This window comes from Ischnura elegans, chromosome 8 (genome assembly GCF_921293095.1).
Source record: "Ischnura elegans chromosome 8, ioIscEleg1.1, whole genome shotgun sequence".
Lineage (NCBI taxonomy): Eukaryota > Metazoa > Arthropoda > Insecta > Odonata > Coenagrionidae > Ischnura > Ischnura elegans.
Genome location: NC_060253.1, coordinates 4,976,522 through 4,996,118, shown reverse-complemented (window position 1 = coordinate 4,996,118; position 19,597 = coordinate 4,976,522). Strand labels below are relative to the sequence as shown.

At 38.0% G+C, this 19,597-nt stretch overlaps 1 protein-coding gene across 1 annotated transcript in view; it reads left to right on the top strand.

Annotated features, from left to right (window-relative positions):
• LOC124163721 (high affinity cGMP-specific 3',5'-cyclic phosphodiesterase 9A) overlaps positions 1–18,267 on the top strand; it is an 870,491-nt gene extending 852,224 nt beyond the window's left edge. The window contains exons 10-14 of the mRNA XM_046540795.1: positions 399–521; positions 4,835–5,101; positions 5,622–5,711; positions 14,550–14,711; positions 15,168–18,267. Coding sequence (XP_046396751.1) covers positions 399–521; positions 4,835–5,101; positions 5,622–5,711; positions 14,550–14,711; positions 15,168–16,772 — 2,247 coding nt within the window. The 3' untranslated portion in view covers positions 16,773–18,267. The remainder of the gene's footprint in view (positions 1–398; positions 522–4,834; positions 5,102–5,621; positions 5,712–14,549; positions 14,712–15,167) is intronic.
• Positions 18,268–19,597: the final 1,330 nt, after the last annotated feature.

Sequence of the window (19,597 nt, the reverse complement as noted above, 5' to 3'; positions counted from 1 at the left end):
AAATGTAATCCCTTCAAAAAACAAATTTCTGTGATGCCATTATATTGGTATGTCAACATGCTGTTCTGCTTTTTATCTGACTCATATAATTAATTTTAAAGTATACAATTCAAAATTTTAGGTGCTGCATCATTATTAGTTTGAACAATAGCATATCTCAAAAGCCAATACATTTATTGGCACTTTTCAGTTCAGTGGCACTTCTCTGCTGAAAAGAGAAAGATAATATTTGGCCTAAGCACTAAGAGGGTTAATCATTGTGTTGGTATAAAATTGCAAAGATTTTCTTGCATTTATGTTTATTAAGGTTATGGATTGAGCTATAAAATTGAACAACTTTTGGCGGAGTCTCAGAGGTGCTTTGAATGAAAATGAATTTTTCTTTCATTTCTTTGCAGATGTATGCAATGATATGCAAAGCTCAGCTGATGCCTCGCATTGGTGATCTGGAGGCTTTTATCTTGATAACATCATGCATTTGTCATGACTTGGACCATCCTGGGTACAATAATATTTATCAGGTAAAGTGAAATACATATAATTGGTTTTCAATTGCTGAACTCTTCATTCCTGTGGCCTCACAATCAGTAATACTTGTGAGGCAACAAGAATTAAGAGTAAAGTGAGTCCTCGTTCTACGTCACCCCGTTTAACGTCATTTCGCGATATCGTAACGAAAATTTTGAGATCGTCATTCGTTTATCGCACCTTCGCTTCGCGATAACGTCAAGTCTTTTAAATTTCGCGCGAGAAAAAAGGCGAAGCGGCGGGCGTAGCAGATTGTTCGTTTTGTGGGCGGTAATTCAGTAAGTCTAAACAAAGTGTAAAACGGTGTGTTTATTAATAATTGCGATTACGGTTTTAGCAAATTTGCTGCAAAATGGATTCTTAGGTAGGTGCGCAAGTTTTTACTTGACATAATGGTTTTCAGGAACCTAAAAAGTGATTTCAAGGCACTTTTCCGTGTAGAATTCGGGAGTTTTTGTCGTCACTTTTTTCGCCGTGTTCACAATAATTTTGGTTCCTGTAACTGCGACGATGTTTCAGCGATGATGATGCCCAGGCGACGCTCGCACCATAGCGAAGCCAAAAAGCAAATGCGGGAAGATAAAAAAATGGAGAAGGATTCACGTCACAGCTGCTATTGTCGTCGATGAAGGCGGGATTTATGCCACATTTTGTCATTCCCATCGTAAAAAATGCCCCAGGTATGATACGCTAAAATTTTTTGCTTAACAATTGTGAGGTCTAGGAGCCGATATTCACTTTTTACATTGTTTCATATGTGATATTATGTTTCGATTAACGTCATTTCGTTTATCGTCACATTTTTCAGGAACGGTGAAAAGTGGACTTAAAGTGACGTGAAAAGAGGACTCACTGTATGTATTATCATAGTGAATAATGAGAAGTTGGGCAAATGGATTTCTTCAGTTTTTTATTTGGAATGACTTTATGTGTTTCAGATTGATTACTGACAGATTTTTACTGTACTGAATGTAGAAAAGCATAATTGGCTCAAAATTATAGCCAAACATAGTACTCTCTTCTAATGAGTTACATTTTTAGGCTCTTATGTCATTATTCAAACATTGCAATGCATGCAGTACAGACCACTGGTTAGGATCCACTAGCTTAAAATAACTACAAGAGGCTATTGAGGACTGCAGCCTCTTTCATGGCCACAAAATCTATCTTGCCATCAGAAAATGAAAAGAATATATGAGTTTTGGTGTCCACTGGCAAGGACACATCCGAGATGTACTTGATAGATTTTGATCAAAATTCATAGGATGGTAGTGTTTGGTAATAAATGCACATACCTATGTGAAATTTAAAATGCCAAGAAGCCTTTTTAACGAAGATATTAGGTCCCAAAGTTCCACAATATCCATCAAATTTTTTTGCTAAGGGTCCCCTTGCCTCGTAGCAAGGCAACTGGCAGCAAAAGCAGAGGTGGAAGGTGTCCATGCCAGCTGAGATATTCCCACACTGATGGACGGGATTTGGGAGACAAGAGATGACAATGAGAATCATTACTTGATTAGTGTGATAATTTTATATGGTTTTGACACTTACTTAGGGACTTACAGGCTCACTAAAGATCGTACAGTCACTGAAAAAACAAAAAAAATTTACTCTCTCACCAACTCTTTTGAATTTCTTAATACAAGCCTCATTGGTCATAGTATGCAGGAAGATGAATTTAGCTGTAACCCCCCCATCACTATAGTGTACAGCACTCATATATGAGTTGAAAAGAATGTGAATAAAAATTTGGGCTGCACAATTACATAATCATAGAGTAGTGAAATTTGCAACTATCAATCTCTATGCATCAATTTTTAAATGTGGCATTACTTCCTATTTTTTCTTTTCTTTGTGTGCACAAAAAAGGCAGGAAAATCACTGTCGTTTACCCGATTCTGAGTTGTTTTCTGTTTCTTGCATCTCTTTTTCAGGGTTAAAGCTTCACCATAATGCCTAAGAATACTTGTAGTGCTTTGGACTGCCTTAATCTATTCCTTGCATGTAGATTTGGCTCTGCGTTATCCCTTGCCATGTCGTCATTCCAACCAACCAATGGACTCCATCCTTCCTTTTTACATTACTAATTGCTTTCACTAGATGGGGGTTCCAGGCCTCAGAAAACTCCCCTTGAAAAGGCCTGCTACCTTTATGGCCTCTCTGCCAGTTCTTATTACAATGTTGTCTGCCGTTTGTTCCCCATGGATTAATTATTTCAGTAATACAATCTAACCTGATTTTAGAGGGGGTCGATTTTACGATTTTTTTGTCATATCTTGTTTCACTCATCGCAAATTCCCCCTAAAATTATAGATGTAGAGGCAGTTGGCAGCATAGCACTGGATAGAAAATAGAAAATTTACTGTTTTGAGTGTTTTTCCCATTGGGTTTCAGATTACATATTTTAGAAGGGATCAATCGTATGACTTTTTGTTGCATCTTGTCTCGTTCTCTCCAAATATGTGTATGAATCAGTCAGTCAGTCATTGGTAATGACCTCAATAATATCTAGAGTAATGCTTGGGTCCTAGATGACGGGCTTAGCTAGGAGTTAAGGCTAGGGGCGGTTTTAGGTGCAACTTGACCTAGGGTGTGTGGTATACCCGCCAGGATAAGGGGGAGGTGCGGGGGCCTTTCCCCAGAAAATGTTTTATGATAAATAGTTCAAAATGGCGATTTTATGGCTTTCTGAGGGATATTTTATTAATCCTTATACTCTTCTATCCCAGCCGGCACAAACCATCAAATTTCTTTTTGGCAGCTGGATGTCATCCAGATGCAAAGAGTATGAGTGCATCCTTTTATACAGATGCCATCCATATGCCGGTCCACTGCCGAGGGGATGCGGAAGAGATGAACCGCCGCACTTAGAGAGATGCCATGAGGATGCACGAAAGTGCTGCCATCTAACGGCGGAAAATTGAACTCGGTCGAACTAGTATTCCTATATTGCTTGTCTGGTTCTCTTTATCTCGTGATTGTTTTACACTACTCGGGATAAATCAGAGCACGTTTTATTTCATGAATATAACTTTAATGACTCAGCATAAAACAAGAGACAGGCGAACACAGGAATACAGGCGTACACAAGACAACATATGAGAACTTCAGTACAACATTGCTATCCATCGGAGTCCAAAACAAACGCAAGAGTTCAAATCCAGGAAAGTAGAGGCCAATGAGTGAGCGAGGGTCGACACCGGGAGATTAGTCAAAATTGCTGCAATGGTCAGAATTAAAAATATCACTATAAAACACGCCCAACACAACACTCAATCTACGAGGTACAACATAGTTATCCATCGGAATCCAAAACAAACGCAGATTTCAAATCCAGGAGAGTAGAGGCCAATGAGTGAGCGAGGGTCGACACCGGGAGATTAGTCAAAATTGCTGCAATGGTCAGAATTAAAAATATCACTATAAAACACGCCCAACACAACACTCAATCTACGAGGCTCCAACACGTCGAGATAGGGAAATATGGCTACCAAACACCAAGTCCATACCTACTGCTGTAGTCATTGGTAGTACCGTATGTTCGTGAAAATCTTGAATAAAATGAATAATTATAATAATAATAGTTCTTGAAATTTTATAATAATTAATGCGAGGATTTGCAGATATTTTTAAGTATTATACCACATCATGAAAAATATGGCATTCATAGGCGCAGCTAGCTAAGGATGACAGAAGGATATTTAAGGTACCTAAGGCATCCTGTCACACATGCATCCTCTTTGCATCCACTTCACATATAGATGCAGTATGGGCTGTGCCGGCTGGGATTAGTATATGTGCTAATCAAATGAAGTAAAATAGATTAAACTTAAAAGTTTCTCTGAACTCTGGGGGGTCTAATTCCCCAAAACCCCCCATTCGCTGCACCACTGCTACTTTTAAATAATATGATTGCGACAATGATGTAAAATTTTTTGATTATCTTTTGAAACTCTGATTGACCTAAAATAATTGAATAATTCCGAATTACTGTATTTTTGTATCCAAAAATCATGGAACTCTGAGCCAAAGAATAAAAAAAAAACAGAATTCAAATACAGGAACAAGCTTGCCTTCCATTTATTGAAACTCAGTATGTGTTATCATAGATACGTTGTTGTACTTGCCCATTACTTTGCAATGAGGCCAAAATTCATAATATTCCAACATTTTCCCTAATACTTCTTCTTATATGGGGGGAATGCTTATTCACCTAGAGCAATGAATATTTTTAGGAGTATTTTTTGCTTTTTGACTGCTCTTATTATTACTAATTTTCCCTCCTTAACACTCCTTCTCTTCACAGATCAATGCAAGGACGGAGCTGGCTCTCCGCTACAATGACATTAGCCCCCTGGAGAATCATCACTGCTCTGTTGCTTTTAGGATCCTTGAGGAGGATCCTGATTGTGATATTTTTGCAAACCTCTCGCCCACCGACTACAAGAGGGTGCGAGAGGGAGTCATCAGGTGTATACTCGCCACTGACATGGCAAGGCACAATGAAATCCTTGCACAATTTCGGGAGATAACTCCTACCTTTGACTATGCAAACCCAGCACACATAAATTTGGTAAGTGTCCACTCTACCTATTTTTAGCGTTAAATTTGATAGACTTGAGATACTGGGAAATGTATTGCATCCGGGTAAATTCTGAACAGCATATTTCTTAGGGATGAGTCGATTCCAATAATAATGATAATAATAATAATAAGATGTCTTTATTTGGGCAAGGTTCAGACTAAGAAGTCCTCTCTTACACCCTAAGCCCCTCAATTTTATATCGGTTCCGATTGCAATTCTGATTCTTTCTTATCAATTTCCAGGTCACGATTCTGTTTCCATTGATTCTTATTCATGCTAGAATACTGGCATGTGGTGGAATATGGATTTGTCAGTAGTATTGCTGTCAAATGGTATCAAAAATTGACGTTTGGAATCGACTCATCGCTAGTATTTATTAATCATCATTCTTAAAATTTGGAAAATTTAAAGCTTGAAATTTTTAAAAACAAATTTTGATAACACTTTTAAATTTTTCTCTTCCTTGATGTCATTTGTTAATTGCTGCATTGCTTTTATTTTTTCATAGCTGTCAATGGTCCTGATTAAAGTTGCTGATATCTCCAATGAAGCACGTCCTATGAATGTTGCTGAGCCATGGCTTGACCGTCTCCTACAGGTAAGCTCATTATTACGTCTTATGTTTACATTTTACATTGCTACATATTTTATGCCCGTTTAGTTTTTTACTTTATGACCTATTACTTTATTTGTTATGCCATATTAGTTATATTTGATATAATCTATCTATATATATTAACGAGTCAATTGTCACTTGAACTCATCAAGCGGGTTTTGGAGGGGGGTGGGAACATATTTGTGTCACATGTGTTCTAGTATTGGGTCCATAAGCTGCTTAAAAAGTGGGAAAAACCACTCAAAATGCCGTTGAAATGGGTGGAATGGACGAACAACATGCTCATTCGCCCTCAACAATACTTAAGGTCGTCTTAGTAACCACAATGATGGAAGCGTTGAGAGAACTTTTTGAATTGAATACATATTTACGTAATGGAGAGAAATATAAAATTAATGACACGTGAACTTGCGAATTATCGCCGATTTTTCGTATTTTAGCCCTTACCCTAGGATTATAGCGCCTCTATTTCTTATTATGAGGGTATGCTAAAGTTAATTTCTAAGACATAATCCCAAAAACCAAGGATCTTATTTATTTTTATGAACAAATTAAATTAAACACAGCATAAAAAGATGCACAACATGTGTGTGGACAATAGTACTGAATTAATCCTAACTTTTTCCGCTTACAAGAATCGTGTACTCTAATCAAATATTTAAAACCACTTTAGAGTAATCCCTATCCTGCAGTGGCATAAGAGGCAACATCTTTTTAATGTATTTTGTCTTCATATCGCTTATATCTCCATTGTTTTTATGAACTTTAGGTTTTAAGTTGAACACACTACATAGTTGTAGGCACATTTGACTGTTGACTCTTTGCACTGCAATTCCTTTTAGGAGTGAATTCCTTGCACTTGAGGTTCCCTAGGTTCACAGGTTCAAAAGCCAAATGGGAAGTCTTGAACTCAACCTCGTGATAGGTAAGTGTAAAATGTAACTGAGCAAATTTTGTGAACGGTACGCTTTTGTTGTTCATCAACTTTGAAATTCCTGAAAAGTCTTTAAAATCTGATTCTTTCATCTGAATTATTCGGAACGGTTTTTTTGATGTTAGCTAGCTTCAATACTCTTATTAAGCTGACTGGAGACTAAGATTCAAATTTTTGCATTGCTTTTTCTATCAAGCTGTGAGCATCATCTATCAGCTGAAGGCATGAATGTCCTGGCACAGAATACTTCACAGTGACAGAGTTTATTTCCTCATGTTCCTCAAGGCATTCCTCAGGTTCCTTTAAATGTTGATCATGGCATAGGACATCATCGAATTTCTGTTTTGGGGAACACATGAATCTGACCATGTAGTCAAGTTTGATAAGTCATTCTCTTCAGCTACCACATCGAGAATCTTTCTTACTGCACTTGCGATGTCGTTGCCCTCCCTACTAGCCATGGTTTCTGTTCACAGGGCGCAGTAGACCTGGTTTGCAACACTGTACACAGCTGTCATGTTATAAACATTTAATTTCCTTGAATAAAAAAAGAGCTTATCGCAGCTCGTGGGCAATTGATGACATTTTCTAAGAAAAAAATAGAACAGGAGTTTTAGAGTCCTTATCTTTTTTGGCTTCTTCACACATTGCGGTTTTCTCAATTATGTGGGCAATATACTCATCATTTAGATCTACAGATAATTTACCAGTTTTCTCTGTCATTTTGAATTTCTCACACAAATCACAGCGGTCGCTTTTAGGTTGATGAAAATCTAAGTTGTACTCCGTAACAAATATTTTGTTATGCATGGAGAGTTTGACCGGGACAGTTGATGTATCGTTACACTTTTCAAGATAAAGCTTTATATATGGTCATATAATTTTGAAATTCTCAAATTTTATCCCAAGTATTCTCGTTTGGTTCTAGACCGACAATATAGTGAGACTCAACCTTTGGGATGCTTTTAATATGTTCCCGAGCAAAAGTAGGGTCACCAATAGACGTTCTTCTACTGCTGCATGATTGACCTCTTTTATCTGGTTGAGGTGTGTTTGTTTCTTTGTTTTTGGACAAGTGTGCATTGTAAACTGGTTTCTGTGATATATCCATAGTGCCAAGGTAAAAACTCTTACACACCTGAATCTTCTGTCCATTCACGGTAAAATAATATTTAAAGGAATATTCCCTTTTTAATCCGTAGTGGATCTCTTAGGCCTTGATGTTAAAACTCTGTCGGATGATGCAATTATAAAATGTCTTTTTTCATTATATGGTAAAGCAAAGTAAGACGTGTGGAGTTCTTCTCGTTCAGTATTTGAAATGTTAGTGCTGCACTTGAACTTACATTTGAAGCAGTCTTTTAAAGTTTTTACGGCCTTTGAACTTACAGCCTTACCTCTTCGACTGATGTAAGGCTCTCCAGATTGGTGTTTCTGTTTCCTGATGTTGCGCTTCCATTTTGTAGGATTTGAAACAACTTTCCGTGGTTTTTTATTTGGCGTGTCAGGTTTCAAACAGTTATTTGGAGGTAGTATCACATCCCTGGAAATACAGCTAACCATTTGAAACATAAAAATTGAGAAGAAGATAAAATATAAAAATTTAAACATGCAAGCAAAACTATCATTTTATGTGGCCGGATATTTCCTTGATGTTGTACATTAATTAGGCACACAATAAAATATAAAACACAATCTTACCAGGATTTGTATAAAATTGTAAATTCTTCATCTGAATCATCTTCTGATGTTGGTAATGCATAATCATCTTCTGAGTTGTCACCAAACAAATCACTCATACTACTCAAACTGGCATCAGGCATTTCATCATTTAAGTTATCGTTGAATGATGAATTTGGTATTTTACTGTCAATTATAACTCAATGCTTACGTCAATGCTTACACCAAGTAATAAATAAACTAACAAACATAACCTCTCGATACCATAACAAACAAAGACAGAGTTTCTTTTCTTTCAATTTAATCAGCTGACCATATGCCACCAAAAATTTTCAGTTGGAACCTTGTCATACCAAATATTAGTTTTTTCTCCTTGCAGTTGGAACTTTGTCACTGTTCTAAATCTTATTTTGCATAGAGGAATAAATATCGGTGCAACACAAAGAGAAACATAAACTTAGTTATATTGGGTGAAAACACCAAATTTAGCAAAATGTTAGTTAGAACCTTGTCAAACCAAGGTAGCGAATAGCTAAAACATGTTTTTATTGTTACGGTATAGATGGCGCCACGAACGCAAATCAGTGTTAGATGGTTTTCACAAATGGAAGCACAAGATATTTTCATAATCACTACACATTCACTGCAAATTATTTTTGCGGGATATATTCAATTTTTGGCTCTGGCATTCATTTATTGTGACGCCTTACGCGACCTTCATTAGATATCGGTTCCCTATTACTTGAATCCCATACAATTCCCGTGTAAAACATTCTTTAATCATGAATTACTTGACAAAATGGTCTCCGTAACATAAACGGTTAGCGTCGTTAAACAGCATTAGGCGAATTGGAGTTGGATAACCTGGCTTCAACAATCACATCTAGCCTTAGCAACCACATCGAAAATGTGAATTCAATCATACGTAAAATGATCACAGCATTATTTCCTTACCTTACACTGAAAATAGGTATCATTATTATATGATTACAAAAAAGGGGCCCAAAGTATTATGGACGATTACTTATGAAATATTCACAGCATCATAATTATCTATTAATTAAGGATACGTGCCTATAATACTACAGGAGATATTTGATGGTATCGATATATATTTTAAGCAATATATCTCAACACTTTAGCAATATGGGTAATAATAAGTGATAAGTACCATTAATATATTGCTGTCCAATTACACTCTATGAATTTAATTTCCATACCCACAGTAGTGATGCTGCTGTGTGCAACTATCAATTGTACCATTTTATGGGCCAAAACTTTATTTACACTACCATTATATGCAAGATTTAACAATAATTTTATTGGGTTGCTTAATAATAACATTCAATGTGAGTTTCAGCCTTTTATCTCATGGAATGAAAAAAATATGAGCAAAAAGTCGAATCAAAACAAAGTCAATCTGATCTTACACGCAGAAAAATTGATTATTTGGAGCGCCCATCATTCACAAATGTTATGTACGTGATAAGGATTATACCATTAAAATGTCGTTCATCTCCAATAAATAGAATCGTATTGAGAAGGATTTGAGGTTTTTCCCTTTTACTTTGCATTTCTATTCGATATCGATATAATATGAAAACTATGGTTGGCAAGAAGACGCAATTTTCACTAAATAATCATATTATTAATAAGATATGACGCTGAAAATTTCAGACGGGTAAGGTCAATATCATAGGAGAAAATGAAACCTATGGATATAACTTCATATCGATATATCTTCATAAGGAAATGTATCACATCAAAATAATTTATATTTATGAAGAGTACATTGCTCTCTTAACATAATGGTTAAAGTCTTATCCCAATTACTGTTGAAATATGTCTGGAGAAGGGATCTATCGAATGCTCACTTGTATGGATTATAACTTCGACTTTAATAGCTGCATTAGTTTTCTTTAACTTTTACATCATTTTGTATTATAATATTATATTTCAGCAAGAGTTTCAGTCCCTTGCCTAAATAAATAAAAAATATATTAGGTAAAAATCGAATTCCAGGATTTTCGATATGATTTTTCTTGCTGGTTAATAGATGGAGCGGAATGTCCATCATTGCTAATTGTGACCTCAGTGATAAGGATTATATCCTTAAATTTTTGTTTATCTCGTAAAAGGGGAAACTTGTATAAAATGATTTCAGTGTATCCCCATTCACTTTACATTGAAATTAAATGCCGATATAAAATGAAAACTATGGTTGCTATGGAGCACCTATTATAACGAAACATTTATGTAGCCAGTCAGGTACTACCCTGAAAATTTCGGACAGGTATGGTCAATAGTAAAGGAGAAAATGAGTCCTATTGATATAAATTCATATCGATATATTTTCATTAGGAATCGTTACCCATCAAAATTATTTACATGTCTGCATAAAGCTTTTCTATATTACCAAATTATTAAAATTTATATCCCCGTAACTATCTTAATAAGTCAGAAAAAGGGATCTATCGAATGCACACTTCGATCGACAATAACATCGGCTCTAATCATTCAATTGGATTGATTAAACCTTTGTCGGATAAAACATGTTAACTGTGGTATTATATATGACTTTCATATTCAAAGCTTGCTTCACAAAAAAGTTATTAGCAAATAAAACGTATCCAAGGAGATTGGTATCGATATAACTTGCATGTGAATCAATCGAGTAAGATGGCCATCATTGCAAAAGTTGTCCTTATTGATAAAAGTATTACCCTGAAAATTTCAGTCATCTAGCTTGAATGGTTGCTAAGATATTCAAAATCGTATGCTCCACAAAAACATGGCGACAATGATTTTTCACGTGCAGGACATTTTTCGGAATTTAATTATGAATTAACCAAGAGGGTTATGGGGATAGTAGGATTAAACGCTAGGTTTTTCATGGAGATTCCAAATTTTTATATGGCACATGTCTCAAGACCGAAATCCGAGTTTGAAAATTGGCCCATCATGATGTAAAATCGAAATCGTTTATTCCTCGGATTTGTTTCGACGTATGACAATTCCAAGATAGCCAAAAAATCAACCAAAAAGTCCTCCACCTTATATTTCAAGGAATTTGTTGTACGATTATTGCAAGTTGGTCAAAAAAAATCCTAAGAAATTTCCGTAAGAAAAGCATAGAAAACGTTCAAAAAATAATAAAAAATACTAAATATCAATTTGCCGCAATGGCAACCGTACCAAAAAATCAACCAAAAAATCTAGTTTATGTCCATTGAATATCATGTTCCTCAGAAGTTTAAAAGTGCAAAATAAAAGCGAAAACATTTTAGTCCCATAAGGCTCCCATGTTAATTCAAGTTGATGTATCTCGAAAACTAATCAATTTTTCAAAGTTTTCAGATTTTTTCTCCCGATGAATTTTTAAAAAAATTTTACGTCCAGTAAGCCAAATACCCACATCCATCACCGTTTGGGCTGTAGGTTTGTATCAATGAGTCAGTGGTTAACCAAAATGGCGATATATATTTATTATATGTATAAACATATTTTGTTCGGTTGGAGAGAATTTTCGTCACTTTTTTCCCGAGCGTTCCGGGTGGATGACATAGATTCTTGTCATTTAGGCGTGTCTACTTAAACAGTTTTGAAGCTTAAGGTAGATTTTTGGTTGTAAATTTTTTGTCATTGTTCGTTACTTATAATAATGAATGGACGTATTGCTTGATAAGTTAAATAAGATATATTTGATAAGTTAAAGTAACATTTTAAACATTAGATTTTTAACCGTGTTTAAACCAAAGGCAGTTTGCCTATATTGGCACATATTTTCAATCTGAATTCCTCTACCCAGGCATGATGTTCCTCTGTATTTAAAAACATCAGTTTGTAGCATGTCTGCATGGTCTCACTTTAGGGTCTATCTTAGTCGTACATACCAAGTGCCATAAGGATGGGGTTTGGTGCGTACAATGCAGAATATCTGCACTCACATTTTAGACTTGGTCCTTGTGTTGCAAAATTTGCCAACTCATAATTAACTTTGTGGTATTCCATTATAAGTTTTCTTCGATATTACACTATTACATGTACCACTTCTTATGTACGTAATGCGACCTGGGTTTCGATGAATTATCATCATCTTCTGGTGCAAATTTTGATCATATTTTGTGTCTGAGGATGATGATAATTCTTCGAAACTTGGGTTGCGTTATGTAAAAAAGAAGTGGTACATATCAGTAATAGTGTAATATCCAAGAAAATCTAGTGTTGCAGCCTTACATTGTGTAAAGTTGTGGGTAAAAATATGCCAAAGAGGGGCAATTGTAGCTGGAACTTACTTCGAAGGACTGCATTTCATTGTCGCATTCAGTGCCACCGGACCATTTCAACTACAGCCATAAATCACCTTCTTGCCACTATGATGTGGTGTGGATTATTCAATTCCTGCTGTTCTTGACACCTGCCATGGTGGGTGCGAGACAGGGGGTCATGTAGTATGAAACCAAAAATTCTCGCCATCAGGTTCGTGTAGAGAGACAAGTAAATTGGCGCTCATATGACAGGATGCATGCTTTTAAAAACACGTTACATAGTCTACCTCAGACAGAGTGCATTCATGTTTGCAATACACTAACAAAGCTCACGCTAATTCCTACAAGTAGAAAAAATGAGCATCTTGGTGCTACCTTGTGAATGGAGTGAAGTGGAAATCGCATTTACTGCAAGGAAGTGATAAATTAATACATATCTTCCATGTATTCATGTAAGAACTGTGGAACAGGCAGGTTGGCACTGCTATTTCTTAATGAGGCTTGTAAATTATAATGTAACAACATTAATGTAAACATTGGAATGTGAGCATTTTAGCATTGAGACTTTTTTTCTTTATTCCTGTACGTCTACGCTAGAGAGTGACTGTTGTGGTATTGAGATGTCAGCATCATGCGCAGTATGTTAATTCATTAAACAGCACATGGCCATTAACACTTTAGTGATTGCATCGTCGTATTTGATTCTGGGGTACCATTCAGTGGCGCCGACTCCATGGGGTCTGAGGGGGCTCGAGTCCCCTCTAAAATTTGCTATGGGCGAGAGGAAAGAAATTTGCCAGGCTTGTTGATTTTCCCCAGAGTGTCCAGATATCGAGATTCAAGTTATCGGATTTGATCATATGACTCTTCTAAAATGCTTAAAAAACTTAAAACTCACTACTTATGAAAATTCCCGAGGCAAGATCCCCGGTTTGGGCCCCCCCAATAATTTTTGTAAGTTGGCATCCCTGGTACCGTTGTTTGTTAGAATGCACTTTCAAATGGTGGTTCCATTGTTCTGATGGAACATGATGGCACTTTTAGTGACAGTTCTAAAGGAATTGTTTTAGAAAATTCCTATTTCTTCAGTAATTTGAAATCAGTATTTTTGTATCATTAATGATCATGTTGGCTGCCCTTGAATGAAGTCATTTTTATCCGTCTTAAAGTAAATATTCACTGGTACAATTTCCACACCTTTAATCACTGCACCTCCAGCATGGCGTGGCACTTACCATGAGGATGGTATAATTTGCTGAAAGCCTGGATAGAGGCGTGGTGAGCAAAAGTATGGAACTTGCACCAGTGATTACTTAATTGTGGGTACCATTTGTTTCCATAAATTCAATGTTAATACGCTTCACATAAGGCATATTTTTGAATCTTACGGATGTATGTTAATGTTCTTACTAAATATGTTTCCATGTTCCCTTCCAAAATTGAAGAGTGATTTTCTAATATTATTATTGAAAAAAATGGTGACCTTTTGGATGGTTTATTGTTCTCTCATAATATCAAAATGAGGTACATATTAATCCTTCTCTATTGACATGACTCTTTAAGAGCCACCAAAGCTATTATGTGTTCTGATAATATAAGCACCTCCTGATAATCTACAGGCTAATAAGAAAATATAAACGAAAAATATTTCATGAATATCATGAAATATTTTTCGTTTGAATGTGAATGACATTTTATTGTAAGTTTTGAATTGTACATTGTTGTCTATTATGTGAGAACATTTTTAAATCATATTTTATAATAATTACCTATTTTCCATAATTTATTGGTTGCAATTCTTTTTATGAATTTTTTTAATGATTTTGAAGCAATTGATTAATTATATTTTAACATTTTAACAAATAGTACCAATTGTGACTATGCAGATTAATAACTGTATAAACTAAAAAAAATGTGAATGACATTTTCTTCTTCCAGGAGTTCTTCTCTCAAAGTGATGCAGAGAAAATGGAAGGCCTGCCTGTGACACCTTTCATGGACCGGGACAAGGTCACCAAGCCCTCCTCACAGTGCTCCTTCATCGGATATGTCGTTCTTCCTCTCTTTGAAGCGCTTGGTGACTTGCTGCCAGAACTCCAGGTAGTGTGTGATGCTAACTCTTTCCCTATGAATTATGTGTTCACCTGTTTAAGTCCAGAGGCAGAGCTGGTAAGCTGGAAGTGCAATACTAAAGTCATGTTTCATTTTATCTGTCAATATTCTTTGCAGCTCATGAGAATTCAACATCTATTAGTAGGCATTGAAGTATGTGGTGCTTAAAAGTATGCCTCCTAAAAGTTTTATTTAATGCCTCTAAAAAACGAACCATTGAAAAACGAACAGTTTATAGTTTGCATAAACAAACCTGACTTCTATTACTTTATATGCTATGATATTGGCTCAAATCTGCTCTACTTTATCTTGAGTCTAGGTCTATACTCACTTGCAAGTGATTCAGCCAAATAGTTGGTTTGCTTTCCTTTGACATAGATGATCATGGTTGTGGTTTTGTGGCTGCTGAACTTATCAAGATTTCTCCTCTGGAATTTTTTCCAGGACTTGATCATCACACCTGTCCGAGAGGCGTTGGACTATTATCGCAGACTGAACGAGGCTTCCAAAGAGGAGAGACACCGGCGCAGCATGGATGCCGCTTCCGGAGGTGGGAGGAGTTCCAAGGGGGACATCGGGACCAGCAGCGAGGACGGCTCCGGCCCCGCCCTACTCGACCCCCACGTCCCCTCCGTGCACCACAGTGGAGGCCACCTGCTGACCAAATCGGGCAGTGCGCACAGCATGCGCTCCAAGCGCAGTCTCCAGTGGATGAGGTCGCACTCTCACTCCCACTCGAGGTCGTACGATGGAGGGGGAGACTACGACGCAGCAGTGCACTCGGGCGTGGGCGAGAAGGCAAGGAGCTCTGATGGCACGGTCGAGGAGTCGCTGGGGGAGATGCTCGAGTCGCAGAACAGGGCGATCAACGAGGAGCGGGACGAGGACGACTCGGACGAAGAGGACGAGGACGAAGAAGGGGAGGAGACGGTGACGGAGGTGGAAGTCAGCGAGAAAACTCTCAAGTTCAAGATATCGACGGAGGGTGCGTCGACCGTCGTTCCCCCTTCGGGTGGTCGGAAGAGGAGGGAGTCACGGGTGGAATCGAGGGCCCGCACAGAGTGGGAGAGCGAGATGGCTGCTCAGGGGGGAGAGGACGGTGCGTCGTTGGCGGCGAGTAGCAGGGCAAGGGCGACGCAGGACGTCCCCCAGGCTGAACCCGTGCCGGTGACGGACCAGGAAGAAAGTGAAGGCGATGCCGGTTCACAGCCGGGTCGGCCAAAGCGAAACCACTCCATCATGTCCCGTCTGTGGCACTTTACGGAAAGACTATCCCTTGGTGGTGGTGGCAGTGAAGGCCACGGAAAGCGCATGGCACAAGGCATTCCGTCTCCTCCCGGTACGCCTCCCAGGCCCCACTCGGACTGCTCCGGCACGACCAGGGGCCGAGCATCGCCCCTGGCCATGCAGAGGAAGTCTGCATCGCTGGGGAGGGAGGGACACGGGGGAAGAGTGTGCCGCGGTTGGCGGTCCCTCCTCGTGAGCAGCAAGGGGGGCGGTCAGTCCTCTCCCGCCCCGGACGACATCGACCCCGCGGACCCAACCAAACCGTTCCTCACCCCAGGGTCGCCAGAGGAATTGGGGAACGGCACAGCTGGTGCTTCGCCTTCGGCAGTCTCATCTGCGTCGTCCTCTTCGGCACACTCATCCCGCAAAAAGAAGGGGAAGGGCCATGAGTGTGAGGTTGAGGAGGAAGTCACGAGTGAGGGTTCGTTGGCACGGAGCCTGGACAGTATGCTTCAGAGGGATCACAGCAAGTGGTGGCAACACCAGCGTGTTGGTAGATCCGGAGGGCCCAGCCCGTCGTCAAAGCAGCGAGGCTTCTTCTTGTTTTCGTCGGCCAGGTCAAGGGGGGAGAAGGGCCTTGGGGGGAGGGGAGCCGTGAGCGAAGCAAAAGGCGGCGTTACTGGCGGAAGCAGCAAGAACCCCCCTTTGCTCGGTGGGAGCATCCGGCGGAGGAAGCTCAGCTCTGGAGGCCAGAAATCGTCTGGTCAGGGGAAAGTGACGGTGCCTCTCGGTGATGGTGTGGCGTGTGACAGTGCCAACTGAATCAAGAAAAACTTTGAAATGAACTTGACGCGAATACAATTGGAGACTTGGGTTAGTTGACAATCTTCAGTTGACAAAAGAGGCTTACGAAGGCTTTGAGAAGTCTTTGTCTCTTTCGGAAGAGCCAGAGTGAAAAATCTTTCGCCACTTTCCTCTCTTTGTACATATCTTAACTAAATGACGTGCAATCGGCTTGGCTCAAGATGACGAATGAAAAGAGGAAACTGTGGGTGAATATGTGGCCATGTGAATTGGTGAGTAATTTATAAAAGATTGAAGCAATCGGAGATTGACATTGGCCTTGACGTGTGATTCAAGCCATGTGGAATTGCGCTTAATTTCAGTATTTTAATTGTTAAGATGAGGCTCATGGTTTAAAATGTTTGTAACGATTTACATTATCAAGGTGATAAGAGCAAATATTTCCAGAGCATTCAGGGTAAGTTACTAAATAACCAGAGAAGAAAGAATTTTTTTTTCTGATCAGCTGAGCTGATTAAGTGAAAGGAGTCAGGGTTTGGTTTCCTTGGCGATCCCATGCTTGACATGGATTTACATCTGAGGTGTTTCTGTGAAATTGCGTGTATTAAAGAATATAATATTGAAAAAAAGCATGAATACTAGGAGAACTTTCAAATAGCTAATGAAGTCATTCCAGGACTATTTAGAAACAAATTGGTGAGGCAATTGATGTAAAAAAAGCAATTTATGTGCACAATTAGGTATTATATTTGGTTAAAAGTAAAGTTGTTGAATCTCAAATGCTAGTAACTAATATGAGGATCAAAAAATGAATGTGAACTGCAAGTCACTAAAAACTGATGCTAGTCTGTCATTACCACCTTGTTTCATGCTGGTTAATGAATGTAATAGAGATTTCTTGTCAATATAAGAGACGTTAGAAATTATTTTTATCCTATGAACTGGAGGATATTAGAAGGATCATTTGCCAAAATGACTTAAAAGTCAGGAATCAGATGGTATAAAATGTTTTTAAAGAAAAAAAAACTTCACTTCCCAACTGAATAGATTGTATAAATGTCATTCGATGAGATGTGGTGTTGCATTTAATTGTAATTTCTGATTTGGTATCGGAAGCATAATGTTTGCTTGAATTGTACCTCTTTATCTTTGTCATGTATTCTCAGAAGATGAAGATCATGTCAAAGGAATAGCATCTCTGCATTACCAGCCCATTCATTCAGTTGGATAACTTTTTATAGTGACGAGACGTATTTCAGTGAACATGAGAACGTAAGAGTATAGTTCTTTATGAATTACTTTCTAAAAAATAACCATGTGCCTCATGAGGTTTGTGTGATGAAAATGCTTTGTTTGTTGCATTAACAATTGCACTGATATAAAAAAATGTTTCATTAGTGTATTTTTAAACAGTAAATATTGTGATCATACTGACTCTGAAACAGTCGCAGTGTAAAAACGTTGCAAATGTGTATGTTGGAATCAAAGAGTTTAATGAAAATAATACTTATAACCTGACTTAATACTTTCAAGAGAAAAATTGATACCCTGGTATTATTTCTGAATATAATTTGACTATTAAAATTGCTCTTTATTCAAAATATACCAGCAGCAATGTGAAATTGCGTGAATAATTCATGCCTTTCCATTTCCATCAATTTGCCCTCCCCACACAAAAGTTATTTTTTTCCCTCGCATAATGATTTCTATGAAGAGGTTGCATCCAAGCCCATTCTAGGTCTGGGCTCCTGTTCACCACAGCAAGAAAGCTCTTGGAATGAAAAATATGTATCGTTTTGATAGAATTTTCACTCATGGGCTGAAATTAATGTACAAAGATTGCCCCGAAAGTATTGCACTATATTTTTTTCTCCGACATTTATTCATTACACATAATGAGAATTACACACACTAAAGAATGTTTTTTCAACTACACATCCTTCTTTTCCATGCTTCCTCAGTTCCGTTTTCTGGCTCTCCTCCAGCGCAAAACAGGGGCATGCTTGCCCTACTGGCACCAATCCATATTCTGGTCCCCAACAACAGAAAATCTTGCAGCATAGCCAAACCGCCTTCTGAATTCAGCGACTAACTGTACTCCTATTGACAGCAGATACTCCATAGACTTTGCACAAACGTTTTTGAATTTTCCCTACAGTTTCCTTCCCTACAATGAGGAATTCAATGATGGCTTGCTGCTTGCAACCTACATAACTCACACAAGCCATTTTGAAATGGTCCTGCATCTATGCTATCTGTCATAGGAGCCAGAAATTTTACGCGGGTATTCATGAAAGTTCAGATAATGCATATGTGATGTTTCGCATTGTTGCCGGCTGAGAAACAAATTGTTGTGTATTACTTCCTTGGCAACCCATGTAATTTTGTTTGGAAGCTATTTGACCTAAAAGCTTATTGATTCTTTTAAATTTAAAATTGATTCTTCTTGCTGAAAAATTATATTTCTACAATATTATGTACAATAGGTATATGTAGTCTATTACAGTCTATGTGCAGCCAGTTGTCTCCCTGTTGCCTAGAGCATAATAATCAGGGCCAGTTCAGTTTGAGCTAAATGTTTGGCAGTGTTAAGTGTGTGGCCGAGGGTTTTAGTGAAAGAGCTTGGATACAACCTTGAGGAAAAAAATGAGCTTTTATGTAAATCTTTTAATGAAGTACTAATTTATCAGTTTCACCATCAGCCTTTATTTAAAAATACTGCTATTCTCATTACAAAGAAAATTCTACCCATCAAATTACAAAAGCACGAAAACAAAAAATTCATTAATTTACAATTCATTGTCTTACCTCTGCCTCAAATCTATCTAAGCACAGCTCACCCT